Source organism: Hemiscyllium ocellatum, chromosome 9 (assembly GCF_020745735.1).
Source record: "Hemiscyllium ocellatum isolate sHemOce1 chromosome 9, sHemOce1.pat.X.cur, whole genome shotgun sequence".
Classification (NCBI taxonomy): domain Eukaryota; kingdom Metazoa; phylum Chordata; class Chondrichthyes; order Orectolobiformes; family Hemiscylliidae; genus Hemiscyllium; species Hemiscyllium ocellatum.
In genome coordinates this window covers 16,220,252-16,243,606 of record NC_083409.1, presented here as the reverse complement: position 1 = coordinate 16,243,606, position 23,355 = coordinate 16,220,252, and the positions used below count along the sequence as shown (strand labels likewise).

At 45.6% G+C, this 23,355-nt stretch overlaps 1 gene segment (V, D, J or C); it reads left to right on the top strand.

Annotated features, from left to right (window-relative positions):
- Positions 1 to 16,686, top strand: part of LOC132818608 (Ig kappa chain V-V region MOPC 149-like) — a gene marked incomplete at its 3' end in the record, with an annotated part of 322,978 nt that extends 306,292 nt beyond the window's left edge. The window contains 2 exon segments of the V gene segment in view: positions 15,864 to 16,158; positions 16,665 to 16,686. Coding sequence covers positions 15,864 to 16,158; positions 16,665 to 16,686 — 317 coding nt within the window.
- Positions 16,687 to 23,355: the final 6,669 nt, after the last annotated feature.

Here is a 23,355-nt window from a genome sequence, read left to right as displayed (position 1 = left end):
CCCATCTCCTGCGGCTCCACACAAAGGTCGCCTTGCTGATCTTTGAGGGGCCCTATTCTCTCCTTAGTTACCCTCTTGTCCTTAATGTATTCATAAAACCCCTCTGTATTCTCCTTAACCCTATTTGCCAAAGCTATCTCATGTTGTTGCCCTCCTGATTTCCATCTTAAGTGTACTCCTACTGCCTTTGTATCCATCTAAGGATTCACTCAATCTATCCTGTCTATACCTGACATATGCTTCATCCTTTTTCTCAACCAAACCCTCAACTTCTCTCATCATCCAATATTCCCTACACCTACCAGCCTTTCCTTTCACCGTAACTAGAATATACTATCTCTGGGCTCAATTTATCTCATTTCTGAAGGCTTCCTATTTTCCAGCTGTCCCATGACCTGCGAGCAACTGCCCCCAATCAGCTTTTCAGAGTTCTTGCCTAATACTGGCAAAATTAGCCTTCCTCCAATTTAGAACTCCAACTTCTGGATCTGGTCTATCCTTTTCCTTCACTATTTTAAAATGAATAGAATTATGGTCGCTGACCAAAAGTGCTCCTCCACTGACACCTCAGTCACCTGCCCTGCCTTATTTCCAAGGTTGAGCTTTGCACCTTCTCTAGTCGGTACATCCACATTCTGAATCAGAAAATTGTATTGTACGCACTTAACAAATTCCTCTACATCTAAACCCTTCACACTATAGCAGTCACAGTCTATGTTTGGAAAGTTAAAATCCCCTCCTATAACCACCCCATTATTCTTACTGATAACTGAAATCTCCTTACAAATTTGTTTGTCAATTTCCCGCTGACTACTGGAGGGGAGCTATATTATAATCCCAACAAGGTGATCATCCCCTTCTTTTTTCTCAGTTCCATCCGAATAACTTCCCTGGATGTATTTCTGGGAATATCCTCCCTAAGTACAGCTGTAATGCTATCCCTTATCAAAAATGCCACTCTCCCTCCTCTTGTGCCTCCCTTTCTGTCCTTCCTGTAGCATTTGTATCCTAGAACATTAAACGGTCAGTCCTGTCCATCCCTGAGCCATATTTCTGTAATTGCTATGATATCCCAGTCCCATGTTCCTAACCACGCCCCATGTTCATCTTCCTTCCCTGTTAGGCCTCTTGCAGTGAAATAAATGCAGTTTAATTTATCAGTCTTACCTTGTTCTCTGCTTTGTCCCCGCCTGCCCTGACTGTTTGACTTGCCTTTGTTCTCAACTTTACCAATCTGAGGATGAAATCTTTCCTCACTATCTCCCTGGGTCCCACCCGCCCACCTTACTAGTTTAAATCCTCCTGAGCAGCTCTAGCAAATCTCCCTGCCAGTATATTAGTCCCCTTCCAATTTAGGTGCAATCTGTCCTTCTTGTACAGGTTACTTCTACCTCAAAACAGCTTCCAAAGATCCAAAAATGTGAATCCTTCTCCCATACACCAGCTCCTCAGCCATGCATTCATCTGCTCTATCCTCCTGTTCCTGCCCTCACTAGCTCATAGCACCAGGAGTAATTCAGATATTACTACTCTTGAGGACCTCCTTTTTAAATTCTGATTTTTTACTGCTGGCCACTGAAATGTCTGTCTGTACCTCGGGCTAGAGAGTCCCCTAACACAGTCGATTGTTTGGAACCCGACGTACCTCCCATTACATTAGAGCCAGTGTCAATACCAGAAACTTGGCTGCTCATGCTAAGTACCCCTGAGTTTCCATCACCCCCTACATTTTCCAAAACAGCATACTTGTTTGAAATGGGAATAACCACAGAAGACTCCTGGACTACTTGCCTACCTCTCTTGCCTTTCCTGGAGTTATGGTAAGAGCCCATGGGATCCACGGCATTTTGGCAAATTGGATCCAAATATGAGGCAAAGAGTGATGGTGGAGGGTTGTCTTTGTGATTGGAAGCCTGTGACCAGTGGTGTAAGACAGGGACTGGGGCTGGGACCCTTGCTGTTTGTAATGTACATTAACAAATTGACTGTGATTGTAAAATTAGAAAGTTTTCAGAGGCCACATAAATTGGTGGTGTTATTGATATTGATTTGATTTTTATTTAAGTTTATTGTCACGTGTTCTCGATTGCAAAAGTATTGGAGTACAGTGAAAAGTATGTAACGTCACCTCACAAGGCGCCATCTTAGGTACAAGGACCTCAGTACAGAATCGTAAGAACAAGGTAGAAAGAAAGAATAAAGTTCAAGGTTACACGTTGCAGATCTTTTTTAGTTTTAAGTAGAAAATGAAGAAATAAAGCTGAAAGTTCAAACATTACAGCATTTCTTAAGAACTTAGCTACCATGGGATTATTCTTTAAGTCATCATCTCGAGACCGGAAGTCCACGCTGAGGCCTTCCCGGGTGGAGAGACCACCATATACAGAAAGGACCACTATGTGGGCTGAGAGAGAACCACTCTGGGCCACTCAGAGATCGCTACACTAGGCCGAGTGACCATCACGCTGGGCTGAGAGGCCACCACATCAAACAGAGGCCATCATGTTGGACTGCCTCGTTGGGCTGGAAGGTATCCCTGAAGAAGGGCTCATGCCGGAAACGCCGACTCTCCTGCTCCTTGGATGCTGCCTGACCTGCTGCGCTTTTCCAGCAACACATTTTCAGCTCTGGAAGGTCTCCTTGCCAGGCCAGGACACTGCCACATCAAGCCAAGAGGCCACATCATTAGGTCTGCACTGGGTCAGAGGACTGGTAACTGAGGCTGGGAGTCCGAGTCCGGGAGAAGAAATTAGGGAGAAGGACAAAAGAAAAACACAAAAGAAAATGAAAAGAGAAGTGGGATAGAAAGAAGAAAAGGAAACAGACGGAGCAGATGAACTCGTTCTGAAGTGTCTGACTCTGCGGCCATCTTGGATTACCGGGTCTCAGGCTACAGTCTGATATTGGTCAGCTGGTAAATTGGGCAGAGCAATGGCAGATGTAATTTAATCCTCATACCTCTGAGGTGATCCAACTTGGGAGGTCTAATAAGGGAAGGATATACACAATGAAAGGCATGTACCTTGAGTATCCTTATGCATGAATCACAGAGGGTTGGTCTACAGATAAAACAAGCAATTAGGAAGGCAAATGGAATTTTGTCCTTCATTGCTAAAGGGATTGAGTTCAAAAAGCGGGAAGATTATGTTGCAGCTGTACAGGGTGCTGGTGAGACCACACCTGGAGTACTGCATGCAGTAATGGTCTCCTTACTTGAAAAAGGCAATACTGGCACTGGAGGGATGCAGAGAAAGTTCACCAGGCTGATTCTGGGGTGGAGGGGTTTCGCTTATGAAGGGAGACTGTGTAGACTGGGATATATTCATTGGAACTTAGAAGAATGAGGGGAATCTTATAGAAACAAATAAAATTATAAAGAGAATAGATAAGACAGAAGTAGAGAGGATGTCCTCACTGGCAGGTGGAACTAAAACAAGAGGGTTTAACCTCAAAATTAGGGGGAGCAGATTTAGGACTGAATTGAGAAGGAACCTCTTACCCAGAGGGTCATAAATCTATGAAATTCCTTGCTCAATGAAGAAATTGATGCTACTTCAGTAAATGTTTTAAAGCTAAGTAGATTTTTTGAACAATAAAGGAATTAAGAGATACAGTGAGAGTAAATGCCAAGTCTTGAACTTCAGAAAAAAGACTACAGGCATGGACAATTTTCTAAACGGTGAGAACATACATAAAGCCAAAGTACAAAGTGATCTGGGAATGCTAGTCCCGGATTCTCTAAAGGTTAACTTGCAGGTTGAATCCGTGGTTAAGAATGCAAATGTAATATTGTCATTTATCTCAAGAGCTGAAAAATGTGTTGCTGAAAATGCGCAGCAGGAATGAAAAAGGGCTTATGCCTGAAACGTCAATTCTCCTGCTCCTTGGATGCTGCCTGACCTGTTGCACTTTTCCAGCAACACATTTTTCAGCTCTGATCTCCAGCATCTGCAGTCCTCACTTTCTCCAGTTTATCTCAAGAGGGTTGGAATGTAAAATGAGATGTGCTACTGAGACTTTATAAAGCTCTGGTTAGGCCCCATTTAGTCCACTTTTGTGCCCCACACCTCAGGAAGGACATATTGACACTGGACCGTGTCCAGTGGAGATTCACATGGGTGAGCCCTGGAATGGTAATCCTAATATATGATGAATGGCTGAGGATCTTGGGATTGTATTCATTCGACTTTAGAAGGGGAGATCTAATAGAAACTTACAAGATAATGCATGGTTTTGAAAGGGTGGATGCTGGGAAATTGTTTCCATTAGGTGGGGGTACTAGAACCCATGGGCACAGCCTTAGAGTTAGAGGGGGTCAGTTTAAAACATAACTGAGGAGACATTTCTTCAGCTAGAGAGTGATGGGCCTTTGGAATTCATTGCCACAGAGCGCAGTGGCGGCTGAAATATTAAATGTCTTCAAGGCAGAGATTGATAAATTCTTAATCTTGGACAGAATTAAGGGCTACAGGGAGAGTGCGGGTAACTGTCCTTCAATGCCCATCACCCATGATTGAATGACGGAGTGGACTCGATGGGCCAAATGGCCTTACTTCCACTCCTTTGTCTTATGGTCTAATGTGGAGCTGAGTCCATGAAAAGATCAGCCATGATCTTATTGAATGGCAGAGCAGGGTTGAAGGGACAGATGGCCTACTCCTGCTCCTAGTTCTTATGTTCTTATGTTCCTTGGGAGTACTGAGGAACAAAAGGACCTTGGTGTACAACTCCATCAATCCCGGAAGTTATCAGCATAGCTAGACAGGGTGGTGAAGAAGGCATATGGGATGCCCTATTCCCAGCTGAGAAGGTTGTATAGAGAGGGTTTGTTGTATGTCATTCTTGTATAAAATTGATTTGTTAAAAGGATGTTGACAAGAACTCACTGATAACTAGAACTAAGCGAGTTTCTGTATTTATCACACCTAATGGATTATACCCAATGGCAAGTTTTGCTCTGTGGACTTAACAACTCTCCAGTCACATTTGAATGATTATTGTGAAAGTGAACAAGGTCACACTCCCCCACATTACACTCCATCTGCCCAATATTTCTTCAAAGCCCAGCTGTATCTAATATTCAGCAGGATGGATCTTCACTGAGAAATCGCCATTTGTAACTAGAATAATGATATCTCTGAGAATCGCATTTATAATTATTTTATTGAAGCTTTCATTAGGTCTGTGTTGATTGACACAATGCTCTGGTTTGGGCTTTGCTGTCTGTACAAACCATCTGTAATGTCTTTGCTGCAATGGTTCACATTTACATCATCAAACTCACACTCCAAATATCCCGTCATTATTCTCCATGGGATTCACTGGAATTGGCTCAGATAGAACTCCCAGCAGCTGCAATGGAGGGAGGGATACGGCTTAGAGAGCAAGAGATGGAGCACAGGGACAGAGAGAGAGAGACACACAGAGAGAGAGAGAGAGAGATGGAGCACTAAGAGAGAGGGGGATAGAGCTTGGACAGAGAAAGAGGAATGGAACTCAGAGTGAGATCTATGCAGCTGAGTTAGAGAGGGGTGGGGAGAGAGAATGAGTGAGAGAGATGGAGTCAAGGAGTTCTATGTAAATTATACTCTGTTAAAGATTGCACTGGATGAATGCTGACTCTCTGACTCTATGAACACTACCTACAAAGCTGTCTAACTTTGTGTCATTAGCAAACTAGAGTATCTGACTTTCTATGCCATTATCCAATGCATTAATAAATAATGTAAATAATTGAGGTGTGCGCACACATTCCTATTGGACACCACTGGTCACATCCTGCCAATTTCAGCACTTATCCATGATCCCTATTTTCTGTCACCTGTCAACCAATTTCGGTATGGCAGTATTTTAGCCTCAATTCTGTGGATTTCTAACTGAGTTGAACAGTTTCTTACATGGGATTTTATCAAATGCCTTCTGGAAGTGCCTATAAACAACATCCATTGACATTACTGTGTCCAGTAATTTTGTTTCCTCTTCAAAAATGTTCAATGAGTTTTTTTCACCATGACCAACTTGTCATGAATCCATGTTGATTCTCCCCGATTAACTGACCATTTTCAAGGTCTTCAGTTACCCCCATCCTTGATTATAGACAGCAACAATTTCCACACCACAAACGTTGGCTTCGTGACCTGTAATTCCCTGGTTTTTCTCTAACATTCTTGTTAAATGTGAAATGAAATTTGCAATTTTCCAATTCAGAAGTACGACTCCTGAATCCAGGTAACTCTGAAAGATTATAGTCAGGGTATCTGCAATGTGGTCTATGACTACTTTATCACTCTCAGGTCCTGAGGATTTGTCACTCTTTAGTTCCATTATTTTCCTTATTACACATGTTCTATTGACATTAACTTTATTTAGGTGACACAATGGTTAGCACTGCTGCCTCACAGCACCAGAGTCCCAGGTTCAATTCCAGCCTCGGGCAACTGCCTGTGTGGAGTTTGCACATTGTCTGCATGGGTTTCCTTCTACTATCCAAAGATGTGCAGGTCAGGTGAATTGGCCATACTAAATTGCCCATAGCGTTAGGTGCATTAGTCAGAGGGAAAATGGGTCTGGGTGGGTTACTCTTCGGAGGGTCGGTGTGGACTGGTTGGGCCAAAAGGCATGTTTGCACACTGCAGGGAATCTAATCAGTCCCTGACACAGATCCTCTGTTAATTCCTTTGGGACTTCAGGCAAGTCCTCTTCCTTTTCTGCTGCAAATCTTGAGGTAAAGTATTTATTTAACATGGCTGTCATTTCCCCATTGTCACTTTCAGTCTTTAATGGCCAACATTGCTCCTGACCTCCCAGCTTCCCTTTTATGGAACTGTAACATTTCTCCTTATTGATTTTGTTATCCCTTACATGTTTCCTTTCAGAATCCCTTTTGGTAGCTCTTAGAAGCTGATATGGGGCCCTTTTGTATCCTTCCCATTCAGCGGAATCTGTCCTTTTTTTGGCTTTTCTGTAAGCCTTTTTTAAACATTTTATTCTTTCCCTTATCTCTTTAATTGACCATTGTTGTTTGTTCGCTTTTCCCTCTCAGGTATAAACTGGCTTTGTTTTGTGCTGAATGTTCCTTTAAGTATTCCCCACTGTTCTTCAGTTGTTTTACCCATGAGCTGATTTTCCCAGTTTACTGTGGACTGTCTCTGTCGCATCTCGTTAAAGTCGGCCCTTACCTTAATCTCAAATTCTAGCAGCTGATTCATGCTTTTTACTTTCAAATGCGACACTGAACTAGATCATGTTATGATCACTATTTGATAAATATTCATGCACAAATAGTTACGAACTAAATCTGGCTCATTATTCATTACTAATTCCAATATTGCTTGTCCCCTTGTTGTATCCAGGACCTATTGCTGTTGGAAACTATTCTGGACACACAGCAGCAATTCACTACCTTTCTGACAGAGGGCTTGTCTGTCTCCCAATCTAAGTTAAAGTTAAACTTCCCCATTAATAATACACTGGCTTTGCTACACACTTGTCTAATTCCTCCATTTATATAATCCAGCACCTCAGAGCTGCTGTCAGGGGGGTCTGTATCCAACATCTATTACAGTTTTCGATCCTTTCCTGCTCCTCAGTCCCACTGAATGTTTTCTCCTCATTATGACCTCCCTCACCATTGAAGCCATTTTTTCCCTCATCAATGAAGCTGCTCCACCTCTTCTGCCATTTCCCTATATCCATCCTGTGAACCTTCTAACCCGATAGATATCGTTCCCAATCTGAATGATTCTGCAACTATGGCTCAGTAATTGATCCGATACCACAATCTTAAATTTGAATTTGTGCCTGCAGATTATTGTATTTATTCCTTACGCTTCATGCATTCGGATATAGAACTCGTATTTGGTCCATTCACTGGAATCTGTTCCTCAGCACTGATGCTGTATTCACCTCTTTCTTATTTCTCTCCATCTGTCTAATCAATATCCTTCTGATAGCTTTCCTGATATTGTCCAAATAGGAGCTTTTGCCGATTTTTGTTGATGTTGTTGGTCCCAACACAGACAACAACAACTGGATCCTCAACCGCCCCCACCCCTCCACACCCCCCAAGTCTGTTATACTTAAAAGCCGGCTCGAGATGCCCTTACCTTGAAACCAGGCAGGAAACACACCAAGTGGGGCTCTCAATCCTGCTCACAAAGGATGCTATCAGTTCCCCTCATTATCAAGACCCCTCTTTTCTTTATGCTCCCCCAGTCTGAGTGGTCTCCTGGACCATGGTGCAGTGGTTTCCTTCATTCATTCATAGGAAATGGACATCTCTGGCCAAGCCAGCAATGACTGCCCTTAGGAGTCATCGAATTATAGAATCCATACCGTGTGAAACAGGCCATTCAGACCAATGAGTCCACACCAACATTCTGAAGAGCATCCCACCCAGACTTGTCTCCCTACCTTATCCCTGTAAATCTGCATCTCCCATGGCTAATGCACCTAACCTACACATCCCTACATTTTCCCCAGTTTAGACATTATAATTTCTGCCCTATCTTTATCTTTTTATATAATGACTTTGAAACTTACAGAGTTATGGTCACTATCACCAAAATCCTCAAACTACATTTGCCCATTCTCCCGACAATCCTTTTCCTCATTGACACAGGGAGCAAGTACCTCATTCCTGTTGGACAAGGAGCTGAGGCACCTGTAAGGCTAAATCCAGGCTGCATCGGCCTGTTCACTTTTGGTCACACCCTCCTGTCCCTGACCACTGGCCATAATTTGAAGTATTTAACCTACAAGGTGTGACTGTCTCCCCAAACACAGTGTCCAGGTAACTCTCCCCCTCCCTGATGTGTCGCAGTGTTTGAAGCTCAGATTCCAGCTCATCAACTCGGAGCTGGAGTGTCTTGAGCAACCAACACTTGCTGTAGATGTGGTCACTCTGAGCTACAATGGGCTCCACCACCTTCCCCATTGTGCAATTACTACACATCGCCCGGCCCTGTATGTGGAAATTATTTGAGGAGATTTTAATTTATATTTTAAAATTTGCTGCTGGTCTTTAGTTTTTAATCTGTAAAATATTTCCGTCAAGGAGACAGAGAAGATGCCAGCACAGGAGGAGGCTGTTCAGCTCCTCGTGTCAGTGCTAGCTGTTTACGAGCCTCAATTACAATGAACATCTCCATTGAATGTCTGTTGTCAGGAAGTGATTGAGTCTGTTTTTAGAGGCAGAATAACGGACAAATATGAACTGGTCCGAGAGAGACAGCCTGGATTGACAAAGGTTCAGACATCTTTAAATAACCGGATTACACTTTGTTAGGAGCTCATTAGTTTGGGATATAAGGGAATGTCGATGGCTATTGTCTATCGGGACTTCCAAAAAACATTTAAGTATGTTCCACAAAAGAAGCATTGGTTCAGATCTTACACTCCACAACCATCTGATGAAGGAGCAGTGCTCCAAACGCTAATACTTCCAAACAAACCTGTTGCATTAGAACCTGGTGTTGTGTGATTTTTAACATTTACATAACAGTCCAACACCGGCATCTCCAAATCATGGAATTGGATGGAATTTGAGAAATGCATTTACCTTGGGTCAGGAATGGGTCTGTCTAGGAGACAGAGAGGAAGGATAATGTGCGTGTGTTCCAATGAGACAGATGTGAGTAGTGGTATTCCCAGGGATCTGTGCTGGGACCTCAGCTTTTCACGATATTTCTCAATGATTTGGATGAAGAAACAGAGAGCCATATATCCAAGATTATTGATCACACTGAGTGAGGCAGCTTGGAGGAGGTCACAGAGATAGGGAGGGTGGAAGAACAGGGAGCAGATTGAGAACAAGGATGAGAATTTAAAAATCGAGGTGTTGCTGGACCAGGAGCTTATGTCAGTCAGTGAGGATTGTGGTGGTCATGGTGGGGTGGGGAGGTTTGGGCAGGGGTATGGGGTGGACTTGGTGTGAGTTTGAAAACAGACAGCAGAGTTTGGGATGAGCTGATGTTTACGGAAGTCAGTGGCTGTGATGTGGGCCTGGATATCATTGGAATGGTCACAAAAACATGGTTGAGATTTTCAGTGGCTGATAATTGTGATGTGGAGGATTTGGGCCTCAAATCAGCCCCAAAGATGAGGCCAAAGTTGTAAAGAGTCTGGTTGAGCAGCAGACAGTGCTCAGGGAGAGGGATGGAGCTTGTACCAGGAGCTGAAGAGGATGGCTTTGATCTTCCCAATGTGTTTCCCAGTGAGCCTGGCTCCTCAGTCCTGACTGCTCTTAGCTGCTGTGATTGTCACTGATTGAACACTTATTATTAGAGATTCTGACCACAGCAGAAAGCCCCAGTGTAAAAAATAAATGCAAAGACTGTCAGAGCACAAGGTTGAAACTTCATCAAGAGAGGAAGTGAAAGAAAGAGCTTGGAGCAGCTGGGTGTTTGTTACTGAGATGGGAGAAAACTGTAAACTGTCTGCACTCCCTGGAATCTGACAGCACAGGAGGAGGCCATTCAGCCCATCATGCCTTTGAATGACCCAGTGAATCCCACTGCTCCCCTCTCTCTCCCCATAACCCAGCAAATCTTTCCTTTACAGCTCAATCTCCAATTCTCTCTTATAGACCTCATGTCCACAGAGTGAGACTGCCCTGAACCTGGGCTTCAAATTGGCATCTCATTCATTCATTGGGAGACAAACTGCCTGGGCTGGGAAATGGAGTTCAGGATCCTGAACATTCCCTCTCCCCTCCTGAGGGACACTTCATTTGGTTTTGCATATTCACTTGTGGGAAGTGGGCTTCACCGGCTGGGCCAACATTTTTTACCCTGTCCCTAGTTGCCCTGGAGAAGGTGGTGGGAAGCTGCCATCTTGAATTGTTATCGTCCACAAGCTGTAAGTTGACCCACAATGCCAGCATTTTAACCCAGCAAGGCTGAGGGATCAGCGACGTATTTCCAAGTCCGGATGCTAAGCTTTTTCGAGGGGAACTTGCAGCTCACAGTGTTCCCATGTATCTGCTGCTCTTGTTCTAAATGGAAGTGAACGTGGGTTTGGAGGGAAACCAAAAGAACTGCAGATGCTGTAAATCTGAGACAAAAATAGAAAGTGCTGGAAAAGCTCAGCAGGTCTGGCAGCATCTGTGAAGAGAAATCAGAGTTAATATTTCATGCTCAACCTGAAATGTTAATTCTGATTTCTCTCCAAGATGCTGCCAGACCTGCTGAGCTTTTCCTGCAATTTCTATTTTTGTCCATGGGTTTGGAAGGTGCTATCTGAAGATCAGTGATGAATTTCTGCAGTGCATCTTTTCGATAATACACACTGCTGCTATGGAGCGTCAGTGACGGTGAGTTTGGATGCTTTGAGAATGCGATGCCAATCAAGGAGTTTGCTTTGCTCTGGATGGTATCAAGCTTTTTGAGTGGATAAGAAAGACATAGGATACAATCGACATAGATAGGAAAGGTTTCAAGGGATATGTGTGAAATGCAGGCAAATAAGATGAGTTCACTTCAGAAAACCTGGTCAGCATGTAGAAGTTTGGCTTAAGGGTTTGTTCCTGTGCTGTATGACTCTGTGAATGTTGTTGGAGCTGCACCTGTCCAGGCAAGTGGGGAGTATTTGCTCACACTCCTGACTTGGTTGACAGGCTTTGGGGGATCAGGAGTTGAATTACTGGATGCAGTATTCCTAGCCTCTAACTTGCTCTTGTAACCACTGTGTTTCTTTGGTGAATCCAGTTGTGTTTCTGGTCAATGGCACCTCAAGAATGTTGATCGTGGGGATTCAGTGATGGTAATAGCATTGATTGTCAAGGGGCGATGTTAAGTTTGTCTCTTATTGGTGATGGTGATTGGCTGGCATTTGCATGGCACCAATGGGAAATGTCACTTCTCAGACAAAACCTGGATATTGTCCAGATATTGTTGCATTTGCACGTGGACTGCTTCAGTATCTGAGGAGTTGAGAAGAGTGCTGAGCATTATGCAATCTTTGGCAATCATCCCCATTTACGAGTTTGCCTTGAGTTGCAATATCTGTTTGGAGTCTGTCCTATTTAGTACGGTGATAGTACCACACAACACAATGGAGGGGATTCTCAATGTGAAGGTCAGACTTTGTTTCCACAAGGACTGTGTGATGGTCACTCTTACCAACACTGTCAAGGACAGATGCATCTACAGCCACAAGATTGGTGAGGATGGGGTCAAGCATCTTTTTCCATCTTTTGGTTCCAGCTGCAGAGCCAGTCCCTCAGCTACACCCATGAGGAACCAACCAGCTCGATCAGTAATGCTGCTGCCGAGCCACTCTCAGTGGTGGACATTGAAACCCCCCACCCAGAGTACACTCTCTGCTGTCATCACCCTCAGTGCTTCCTCCAAATGTTGTTCAACACCCAGGAGAGACTGATTCATCAGCCGAGGGAGCAAGATATCTTGTAATCACCAGGAGGTTTCCTCGCCCATGTTTAACCTGGTGTCATGAGGTCCAGAGCCAGCTTTGAGATTTCCCAGGGTAACTCCCTTCTGGCTGTAGACCACTGTGTCATCAGCTCTGCTGGGTCTGCCTTTCTGGTGGGACAGGACACATGCAGGGACAGTGATGGTAGTGTCTGGGACATTGTCTATATGGTTCTGTGAGTATGACAGTGTCAGGCTGTTGCTTGACTAGTCTGTGAGACAGCTCTCCTGAATTTGGCACTAACTCCCAAATGTCAGTAAGGAGGACAGAGCAGGGTAGACAGGACTGTTTCTGTCATTGTCTTTTCGGTGTCTAGATCGATGCCTGTGGTCCGTCCGGTCTCATTTCTTTGTTGAAACATTGTCACAATTGATAAAACTGAGAGCCTTGCGCGGCCATTTCAGAGGGCACTAGAGAGTCAACCACATTGTTAGAGGACAGTGCCGTGTACCCCAGCAGTACATTCCCACCTCCCCCACTTCCCCATTCTGTATATGGAAGGCGGAAGCCTGCCAGCAGGATATTCAACCGCAGGAGCTATCACAGCCCGTGTGCAATTCTGTCCCCACATTAAATCCACACAAATCTTGAATTCACATAACTCCTTCAATGTCCAAACATTCCAAGAATGTTCACAAAGTTGCAGTAAGAGGGATGGGGGAGAGGGTGGAGGAACATAAGAACTAGGAGCAGGAGCAGGCAATTCAGCCCCTCGAGCCCACTCCACCATTTAATACAATCATGGCTGATCCCATCTCAGACTCAACTCCACTTTCCTGCCCACTCTCCATCATCCTTTAACCCATTACCCATTAAATATCTGTCCATCTCCTCCTTGGTGTGAGACAGGGAAGGGACCACTCCATTTCAGAAAAGACTGACCATGGAAGGGGAAGGAGAGGGGAAGGGATTGGAACATGTTGTGAATGGACAGGATGGGTCAGTGGGTCAGAGCTTGTCCTGTGCCTCCAACTCACGCTGATGGCCTGAGGATCTCCTCTCTCTGCTGGGCCTTCATGGAATGAGCTTTGTGTCCAAATCAGTCCCCAGTGAGAATAGGCCAACAGTACAGAACAGCACAGAACTGCCCTTCATTTGACCAGAATCTGTCCATCTTCCTGACAGAGGCCAAACCCTGGTCAACGTGGAAATGGGGCCTTACTCCAGGAGAAGACAGGGGTCAAGGGTTAACATCCATTAGTGGGGCAGAGCAGAGGGAGATTTATCCTGCATTCAACTGTCACCACCCAGGACACTGTCAGAAAGAGAGAGCAGTGAGGCAGAGAGAGAGATGGAGGGAAAAATAGTGAGTGTGGGCGTGCGTGTGTGTGTGTGTGTGTGAGTGAGAGAGAGAGAAAGAAAGAAAGAAAGTGAGAGAGAGAGATAGAGGGACGAGCATCTGATACGGTGTAAGATATGTGAGGGGACCGAGAGAGTTAGAGGGAGGTAGAAATGGTGAGGCTGAGGGATAGAGAGTGAAACAAGATGTGAGACAGTGTGACTGAGAGGGATGGAGAGAGAGAAAGAGACAAGGAGAGAGAGAGAGAGAGAGAGACAGGATGGGTGTGAGACTAAGCATGAAGAGAGTTGAGAGGGAGGGTAGGGTTGAGTGTGAGAGAGAGAGATGAGTATGGGTAGATTTATAATGACAGAGAGAGAGAGGGAGAGAGACTGTAAATTGGGAGGTCGAGAGGGAAGGAGAGAGAAAGAGGGAGGAATAGAGAGTGACAGATAACAATTGGAGGCTTTTAATTGAAGTGAGAGAGGGAGCGAGTAACAGAGACAGTGAGAGATGGAGAAACAGATGATAAGATGGAGTGAGAAAGCATCAGTGAGTTGGAGAGAGTGGCTATGAGACAGAGAGTGTGTGTGTGAGAGAGAGAGAGGGAGAGAGAGAGAGAGAGAGAGAACATGAAAGAGATTAACAGTGGGAGAGAGAGGTAGAGGTAGAGAGAAAGAAATGGCAGATGTGAGTCAGAGAGAGAGAGGGACAGGTCCTGGTCACCACACTCTGGGAAGAATGTGATTGTACCTGAGAGGGTACAGGGGAGATTTCCCAGGATGCTGCCTGAATGTGAGCTTTGAGCAGTGAAGGCTTAACAGGGACCTGATAGAGAGGGATAAGATTATTCAGAACAGTGACAGGGTAGGTAGGATGGCACTTTTTACATGAGTAAAAGACTTAAAAACCTGGTACAGAGATTGAAGGTAACACAGACATGGACACGTAGAAACTTGGAGCAGCAGTAGGCCATTCGGCCCTTTGAGTCTGCTCTGTCATTCAGTATGATCATGGCTGTATCAATTTTTGAATGTCATAATTTCTTCGAGGGTCAGTGTGGGCTTGTCGGGCCAAATGGCCTGTTTCCACACTGTAGGCATTCTATGATCTATGGCTGATCCTCTCTCTCAAAGCCATATTCCTGCGTTCTCCCCATTCTCTTCAAGTTGTTAAAATGCAAAACAATTATCTCTCTTGTTTTCTTGAATATATTCAGTTCCTTGTCCTCCACAGCCTTCAGTGGTAGCGAATTCCACAGGTTGACCACCCTCTGAGTGAAGAAATGTTTCCTCATCTCAGTCCTAAATGGTCTACCCTGTATCCCCCTGAGCCTGTGTCCCCTGGTTCCAGACTCCCCAACCAGGGGAAACCTCCTCCCTGCCCAGCCCTGTTACAATTTTATATGTTTCAATCAGATCCCCTCTCATCGTTCTGAACACGAGTGAGTCCATGGCCAGGCGAGTTGGAGAATTGGAGAGTGAGAGGAGAGTTGAGAAGAAATGTTTTCACCCAGAGGGTGGTGGGAGTCTGGAACTCACTGCCTGAAAGGCTGGTTGAGTCACAAACTCTCGTGACATTGGAGCAGTGTTTAGATATTCCCTTGTGTTGCTGTAACCTCCAGGGTAACGGGCCAAGAGCTGGAGGATGGGATTAGTGTCATCAGACCGCTGTTTACCAGCACAGACACAATGGGCCAAATGGCCTCATTCAATGTTGTTCACATCAATGACTCTGAGACAGAGAGAGAGAGAGAGAGAGAAGAGGAAGTGTGTGGGGCTGACGTGGCTCTCTCTGCCTGATGCCATTTACATACTGAGGAACACCCAGTCAGACTCTCACAGGCTGCAGCTTTATAAAGCAGAGCCCAGTGAAGGGAGAGTTTATCAGGAACCAGGCACAGGGACAGGAGCACACACCATGATTTCACACATCCAGCTGATCTGGCCCCTGGCATTCTGTGTCGCAGGTACAAATCTCTCTCCTTCCACCTTGAATCTTTCGCTGCTCTCCATTTCACTCCAATTCCACTGACTTGTGATTGAAGGGAAAATGCTGAAACCAGAGGAATGCTCAGTGTCTCCAACAATCTCTCATTTGACAGGCTCTTTGTGTGACAGTTCTGACTTCACTGTGTTTCTCTCTGACCCCTCAGGTATCAGTGGGGACATCACCATGACCCAGTCTCCCCCGGTGCTGTCAGTGGGACTGGGCCAGACCGCAACCATCACCTGTAAGGCCAGTCAAAGCATTAGCAGCTACCTTGCTTGGTACCAGCAGCGAGAAGGTCAGAAACCCTCTCTCCTGATCTACAATGCAGCAACTCGATTCACAGGAGTCTCCGATCGATTCACCGGCAGTGGATCAGGGACCAGTTTCACCCTGACAATCAGCAACGTTCAGAATGAGGATGTCGCTGACTATTACTGTCAGCAGCATAGCAGCTACCCTCGACACAGTGATACAGAGCCTACAAAAACCTCAACACGCACAACACCACCTCCTGGACTGACACATCGCACAGTTACATAAAATGTATAATAATGAACACACAGTCTCACTGCCTGAAGTGATATATCCAGTTAGATCTGAATGAAACTGATCAAATTACCCCAAACTGGGATTTCCACTGTCCACGGCACACTCCAGTCCCTGTGGTGTCTCAACGCTCACTGAAGGCCTCTAGTTTCTCTCTTACACTCCATGGCCACATGTGAAGAGCTGCCTCAAGATTTAACATCGAAAAATAAATTTCACAAACCTCCCGAGCCCAGCTGGAAACAACCCAGAGAGACAGAGAGAGAAAGACACATGAATGAGGGAGAGACAGAGAGGGGCAGGGAGAGGGTGAGAGTGAGCGATAGACACACAGAGACAGAGAGAGGTTGACAGTGATAAGAGGAAAGCAGAGAGCTGAGGTTTTTGTACAGCCTCTGCACTGGGAGCTCTCACTGTGTCTTACGTTCGGTAAAGGAACCAAGCTCAGACTGAGTAAGTAAACCTCAATCCTCTGTTATTAACCCTGTCAATACTGAAACACACTTTCTAAAATACAGTTGCTGATTTGTTGAAGGTGTTAGTGGGAAGCTGCAGTGAATGAAATGGTTGATTGAGGAGCACTGTGTCTAACAGGGTGTCCAGCTGTATTTCTTTACTTTCATGCCCTCTTTAAAAAAAGCAAGATATAAGTCAGTAAGTTTTACTCACCGTGTGGAGGAGCTCTGTCCATTTGCAGCCTGTGGTCCCATTCCTGCAGCATGGAGTGAAATCAGTGAGTAGCCTCCTGCCAGTCTCAGTGTGACGGACACGGGGCAGAGTTTGATGTGAGCTCTGGCTCCCTGTCCCAGTCTCTGATCTCACTGACCTCAGCAGCAGCAGCAGCAGCAGCAGCAGCAGCACAGTGAGACACCGAGCTCCCACCTCCCCCAGCTTTAACTCTGCTCAATCACACAATCACAGAATTGTTACAGTGCACAAGAAGGCCATTCCGTCCATCCTGTCTGGACTAGCTCTCCGAATGAGCAATTGACTGAGTGTCATTCTCCTGCCTTCTCCCTGTCACCCTGCACATTGTTCCTTTTCAGATAACAGTCTCATTCCCTTCGGAATGTTTTAATTGAAGCTGCCTCCACCACACTCTCAGGCAGTGCATTCCACACCTTAACCACCCACTGGCTGAAAATGTTTTCCCTCATCTCACTTTTCTTACTTTTCCAATTACTTTCAATCTGTGGCCTCACGTCTCAATCCTTTCACAAGTGGAATCATTTTCTCCCAATTTACTCTGTTCCAGGCCCCTCCTGATTTTGAATTTCTGGAACAATTCTCCTCGCTGCCTTCTCCAAAGACTTGGAGGTGCCGGTGTTGGACTGGGGTGGACAAAGTTAAAAATCACACAACACCAGGTTATAGTCCAACAGGGGGTTTATTTGGAAGCACTAGCTTTCGGAGCGCCCCTCCTTCATCAAATGATTGTCAGCGGCGCTCCAAAAGCTAGTGCTTCCACATCAACCTGTTGGACTATAACCTGATGTTGTGTGATCTGTAACTTTCTCCAAAGAAGACAGTCCCAAATTCTCCAATCTATCTTCAGAACTGATATTCCTCATCCCTGGAATGATCTTTGTGCATATGTTTGCCAGCTCTACAAAACATTCACCTCCTTCCTGCATTATTCACATTATTTATGTCCCTCATGATTTTATAAACCTCTGTAAGGTCACTCCTCAGCCTCCGGCACTTCAGGGTAAAAGATCTCAGCTTTTCCAGCCACTAATGTCACAGAGTCAGACAGCGTGGAAACAGATCTTTCAGTCTAACTCCTCCATGCTAACTAGATATCCAAAACTGACCTCATCCCATTTGCCAGCATTTAGCCCACATCCCTCTAAACCCTTCCTATTCATGTACCCATCCAAACATCTTTTAAATGTTATAATTGTATCCGTCTCCAGCACTTTCTCTGACAGCTCGATCTGTACACGCACCACCCTCTGTGTGACAAGTTACCCCTCAGGTCCCTTTTGGATCTTTTGCCTCTCATCTTAAACCTATACCCTCTAGTTTTACATTCCCTTTCCCAAGGCAAAGACCTGGGATATACACCCTGTCCATGCCTGTCAAGATTTTATAAACATCTATAAGGCCACCCCTCAGTCTCCGATCCTGCAGGAAAAATAACCTCTTCCGACAGTTCAAACCCTCCAGTTCCAGGCAACATCCATGTAAATCTTTTCTGCAGAATTTTAAGTTTAACAGCATCCTTCCTATCACAGGATGATCAGAATTGTCCACGTTATTCCCAAAATAGCCTCACCAATTTCCTGTACAGCTGCAAATGATGTCCCAACTCTGATACTTAGTGCAGTGACCAATAAAGGCAAGTGTACCCAACACCTTCTTCATCTCTGTCTCCCTGTGACTTCACTGTCAAGGAATAATGCCCTGTGTGCACTCCTGTGCCACTGCCCCTGACTGCCCCTGCCCCTGCTGCCCTTGCCTGCATGCCACTGCCCCTGCTGCCCCTGCCACCCTGCCCCTGTGCCTGCACTGCACCTGCCCCTGCTGCCACACCTGCACCCTGCCCGGCCCCCACAGGTCACTTTGTTGAGCAACACTCCACAGGGCCCACCATTAACAGTATAAGTCCTGCCTGGTTTGACTTTCCAAAATGCAACATCTCACATTTATCTAAATTGAACTCCATTTGTCACACGTTTAGATCAGAGTGGTGCTGGAAAAGCACAGCAGGTCAGGCAACATCCAGGAGCAGGAAAATCGACGTTTCGGGCAAAAGCCCTTCATCAGATTTCCTCTAGCCGAAAAGTCGATTTTTCTGCTCCTCGGATGCTGCCTGACATGCTGTGCTTTTCCAGCACCACTCTGATCTAAACTCTGGTTTCCAGCATCTGCAGTCTGCACTTTTGTCCATTTGCCACACCTCTGCCCATTTCCCCAAATGATCAAGGTCCCACTGTACTCTCAGATAAGCTTCTTCACTATCCACTGTACCACCAATTTTGGTGTCATTTACAAACTCGCCATAATTCCTATATTCACATCCAAATCATTTATTTAAATGATAAAAAGCCAAGGACCCAATCCTTGTGGCACACAGCTGACATCTGATCTCCAGTCTGAAAAGCAACCCCTTACCACCACTCTCTGTCTCCTATCTTGAAGTCATTTTTTTTACCCAAATGGCTAGCTCCCCTGGATCCCATGTGGCCTAACCTTACTAATCAGTCTATCATGTGGAACTTGTCAAATGCTTTGCTGAAGTCTATATAGACAGTGTGTACTGTTTTGCCTACATCAATCTTCTCTTCAAACAACCTCAATCACGTTAGTGAGACATGATTACCATGCACAAAACTGCATTGTTTGTCCAAATGCATGTAAATCCTGTCCCTCAGAATTCACTCCAATAACTTACCCAGCAATGACATCAGGCTCACTGGATTATTTTCCCTGGCTTTTCCTTACAGCCTTTCTTAAATAATGGCTAACATTAGCCAACCTCTCTGGTTCTCCAGAACCTCACTCATGGCTGTCAATCAGAAACATACCTCAGCAAGGGATCCAGCAATCTCTTTCCTAGCTTTCCACAATGTCCTGGGATACACCTGATCAGGTCCTGGAGATTTATCTACCGTCTTGCACTTTAAGAAATCTTCTTCTATAATGTGGACTTGTGTCAAGACATTACTATTTATTTCCAAGTTCCCAAATTTCCATGTCTTTCTCCATGATAAATACTGACCTGGAATATTCATTTAAGACCTAAACCATTTCCTGTGGATCCACCCAGAGGTACATTGTTCATCTTCATGGGGCCCTATTCTCTCTCTAGTTACTCTTTTGCCCTTTTCTTATTTACCATAATTCTACCACTTTTGCCCTTGAGTAAGTTCAGGAATTGTTTGCCCTCCTTCAAATGTATCTCGACTATACCTGGTCCACATCCTCTACTATTCTTTTCAGGACTTTCCTGCCAACCTTTGATCCACTTTATTCAGATCCGATACATCCATATCCTATAGAAGCTGGCATTTCCCCAGTGAAGATGTTTGACCCTGAAAAGGCCTTTGTTCTTTTCTACCGTCACCCTCAACTTTGTGATACAATGATCACTCTTCCTTAAGTGTCCTCTCACTGACACGTGATCCACTTGGGCCTCCTCATTCCCAAGATCCAGATCTAGCAGAGCCTCCTTTCTCATTGGACTGGAAACAATGCAGTGGAGAAAATTCACATGAACACACTCTCACGACTCTGGCCCCTCTGTCCTTCACACTGCTACTACCCCAGTCTATATTCAGAAATTAAAGAAATTCCACCCCCCCCAACCCCATTTATAATGACTATTATATTTGCAGGTCTCTGTAAATTCCTTGCAAATGTATTCCTCTAAATCCTTCCCATTGGGTGGTGACTTATTGACTGCACTGATGATTCTGTGGACCTTGGTGTTCCTCTCTGACAGTCCCTCCTGACTCCCACAGCTCTGCCAAGTTAGTTTTAAACCCTCTCCAACAGCACGAGTAGATCACCTCAAAGGAGCTCAGTGCCAGCTCTGTTCAGGAGCAACGCTGTCTGGTCTATCCAGGTCCCATCTCCCCAGACCCAGTCCCGATGTCACAAGAATCTAAAACCCTCCCTCCTGGATCCTCTTCCAGCCCACAGTCACTTGTGTTATCCTCCTGCTCCTCTTGTCACTTGCCTGGGGCACTGGGAGTAATCTGAAGATTCCTACTTTTGAGTTCCTGATGTTATTTCCCTCTGAGCTCCCTAAATTCTATGACTGCAGGACTACATCCTTTTCTCCCTCTGTCACTGGGACCGATGTGGACACGACTGCTGCCTGTTCCCTCTCCCCTCAGGTGTGCTCTGCAGTCGCTCAGTGACATCTTCACCTGGCACCAGGGAGACAACACACCATCCTGGATTCCCATCTGCAGCTGCAGAAACACCTATCGATGCCCTCACTCTCAAATCTCCTTTTACGATCATCTTCCAGTCTTGCTAATACACACCCCACCACCCACCACCCTCACCCCCTCCCCCCACCACCGCCCCGGCAACCCCCATTATAGCTGAGTCACCAGTGATGCCATGGACTTGGCTCTGGCTGCACTCCCCAGATGAACCATCATTCTCATCAGGATTCTGAACTGTATCCTGGTTGGAGAGTGGGATGCCTGGGGACTCCTATACTAGCTGCCTGATCCTTTTGGACTGTCTGCTGCTCCCCCATTCCCTCTCTCCCTGCATACTCTGAGGCTGCAGAGTGACCACATCTAGAAACGTGCTCTCCACGGAGCTCTCAGCCTCACAGACGCTCCGCACTGACACCAGCTGCTGCTCAAGCTCCAAAAACCCGGAGCTTAACTGCTGTCACAGACTCACTTCCTGTACTCATGGTATTCCAGGAGCTGGGAAAGCATTCTGAAATTCCCACATGGATGCACACTCTCTCCACTCTTTGTTTGTCTCTTGGCAAAGTTTGATGACAAACAGCTCCAGCAGGGCTCACAGTCCAGTGGGTTCAGTGTTCCAGGGTTTTGGGGAAAACTCTCCAGAAGTCTTTAAGAAATAGGAGCAGAAATCAGCCATTCAGCCCATTGAATCTGCTCTGCCATTTGATCTTGGCAGATATGCTTCTCACCCCCATTCTCCTGCCTACTCCACAGGAACGTTCGATCCCCTTCACAATCACGAACCTATCTATCTCTGTCTTAAATACACTCAGTGACTTGGCCTCCCCTGCCCTCTGTAACAATGAGTTCCACAGATTCACCACCTTCTGGCTGAAGAAATTCCTCCTCACTCAGCTCAAAAGGGTCGGCCCTTCATTCTGAGGCTGTGCCTTGGTTCCCGAGTCTGTCCTGCATCCACTCTATCCAGGCCTATCAGTATTCTGTAAATTTCAATAAGATCCCTCCTCATTCTTCTAAACTCCATCGAGTACAGACCCAGTGTCCTCAACCACGCCTCATATGACAAGCCTTTCATCCCCAGGATCATTCTTGTAAACCCCTCCAATGCCAGCACATTGTTTCTTAGAATATGGGTCCCAAATCTGCTCACAATATTCAAAATGTGGTCTGACCAGAGCCTTACACAGCCTCAGCAGTACATCTCTGCTCTTGTATTCTGGCCCTATTGAAATGAATGCGAACATTTCATTTGCCTTCCCAAGCACAAACTGGACCTGCCTGTTAAACTGAAGGGAACCTGAATGAGGTTTGTGCTTTAGATTCCAAAGGCTTTCTATCTTTTAGCAAACAGTCTTTGCATCTCTTCTTCCTCCCAAAGTGCATACCCTCACACTGTCACACATTGTATCTATCTGCCACTTCTTTGCCCACTCTCGAGCCTATCCAGGAGCTTTTACAGCCTTCCACTTCCTCAACACTACCTGTCCCTCCACCTATCTCATGTCACGTGCAAATTAGCAACAATGTCTTCACTTCCTTCATCAGATTGTTAATGTATAACGTGAATAGTTATGGCCTAACATTGACAACTGCAGAACTTACTCGTCACCAGCGGCCATTGTTCCTCATGCTCTGCTTTATGCCAACCTGCCAGTCTTCAATCCATGCCAGTACATTGCCACTACACTGTGGGCGCTTATCTTATGTCAAATGCCTTCTGGAAATCCAAAGAGATTACTTCCTCGGACTCTCCTTTGTCTGACTGGCTCTTTGCCTCCTCAAAGAATTCTAACAGATTTGCCCAGGCATGAGTCTCCTTGATGAAGCCATTGCACTTCCAATCCTCTGCAATTTCATCCTAAATTGAAGTCTAAAAACCTTACCAACAACTGAGTCCTGGCTAACAGGCCTACAATGTCCCACCTTCTACCTCCCTCCCTTCTGAAACAGGGGTGGTATGTGAGCCATTTTTCCTGTCCCTTGGCCCCACCAAATCCGTCCCCATCTCACCTCCATACCCTGACTCATTGATTACTGAAAGATCATCTCCAATGCCTCCACAATCTCCTCAGTGATCTCTTTAAGAACCACCTGGGGTGTAGTCATCCAGTCTGGGTGCGTTATCCATATTCAGACCTTTCTGCTTCCCAGTACCTCCTCTTAGTGATGGCCATACATCCCTCCGACCCCTGACAGTCTTGAATTACT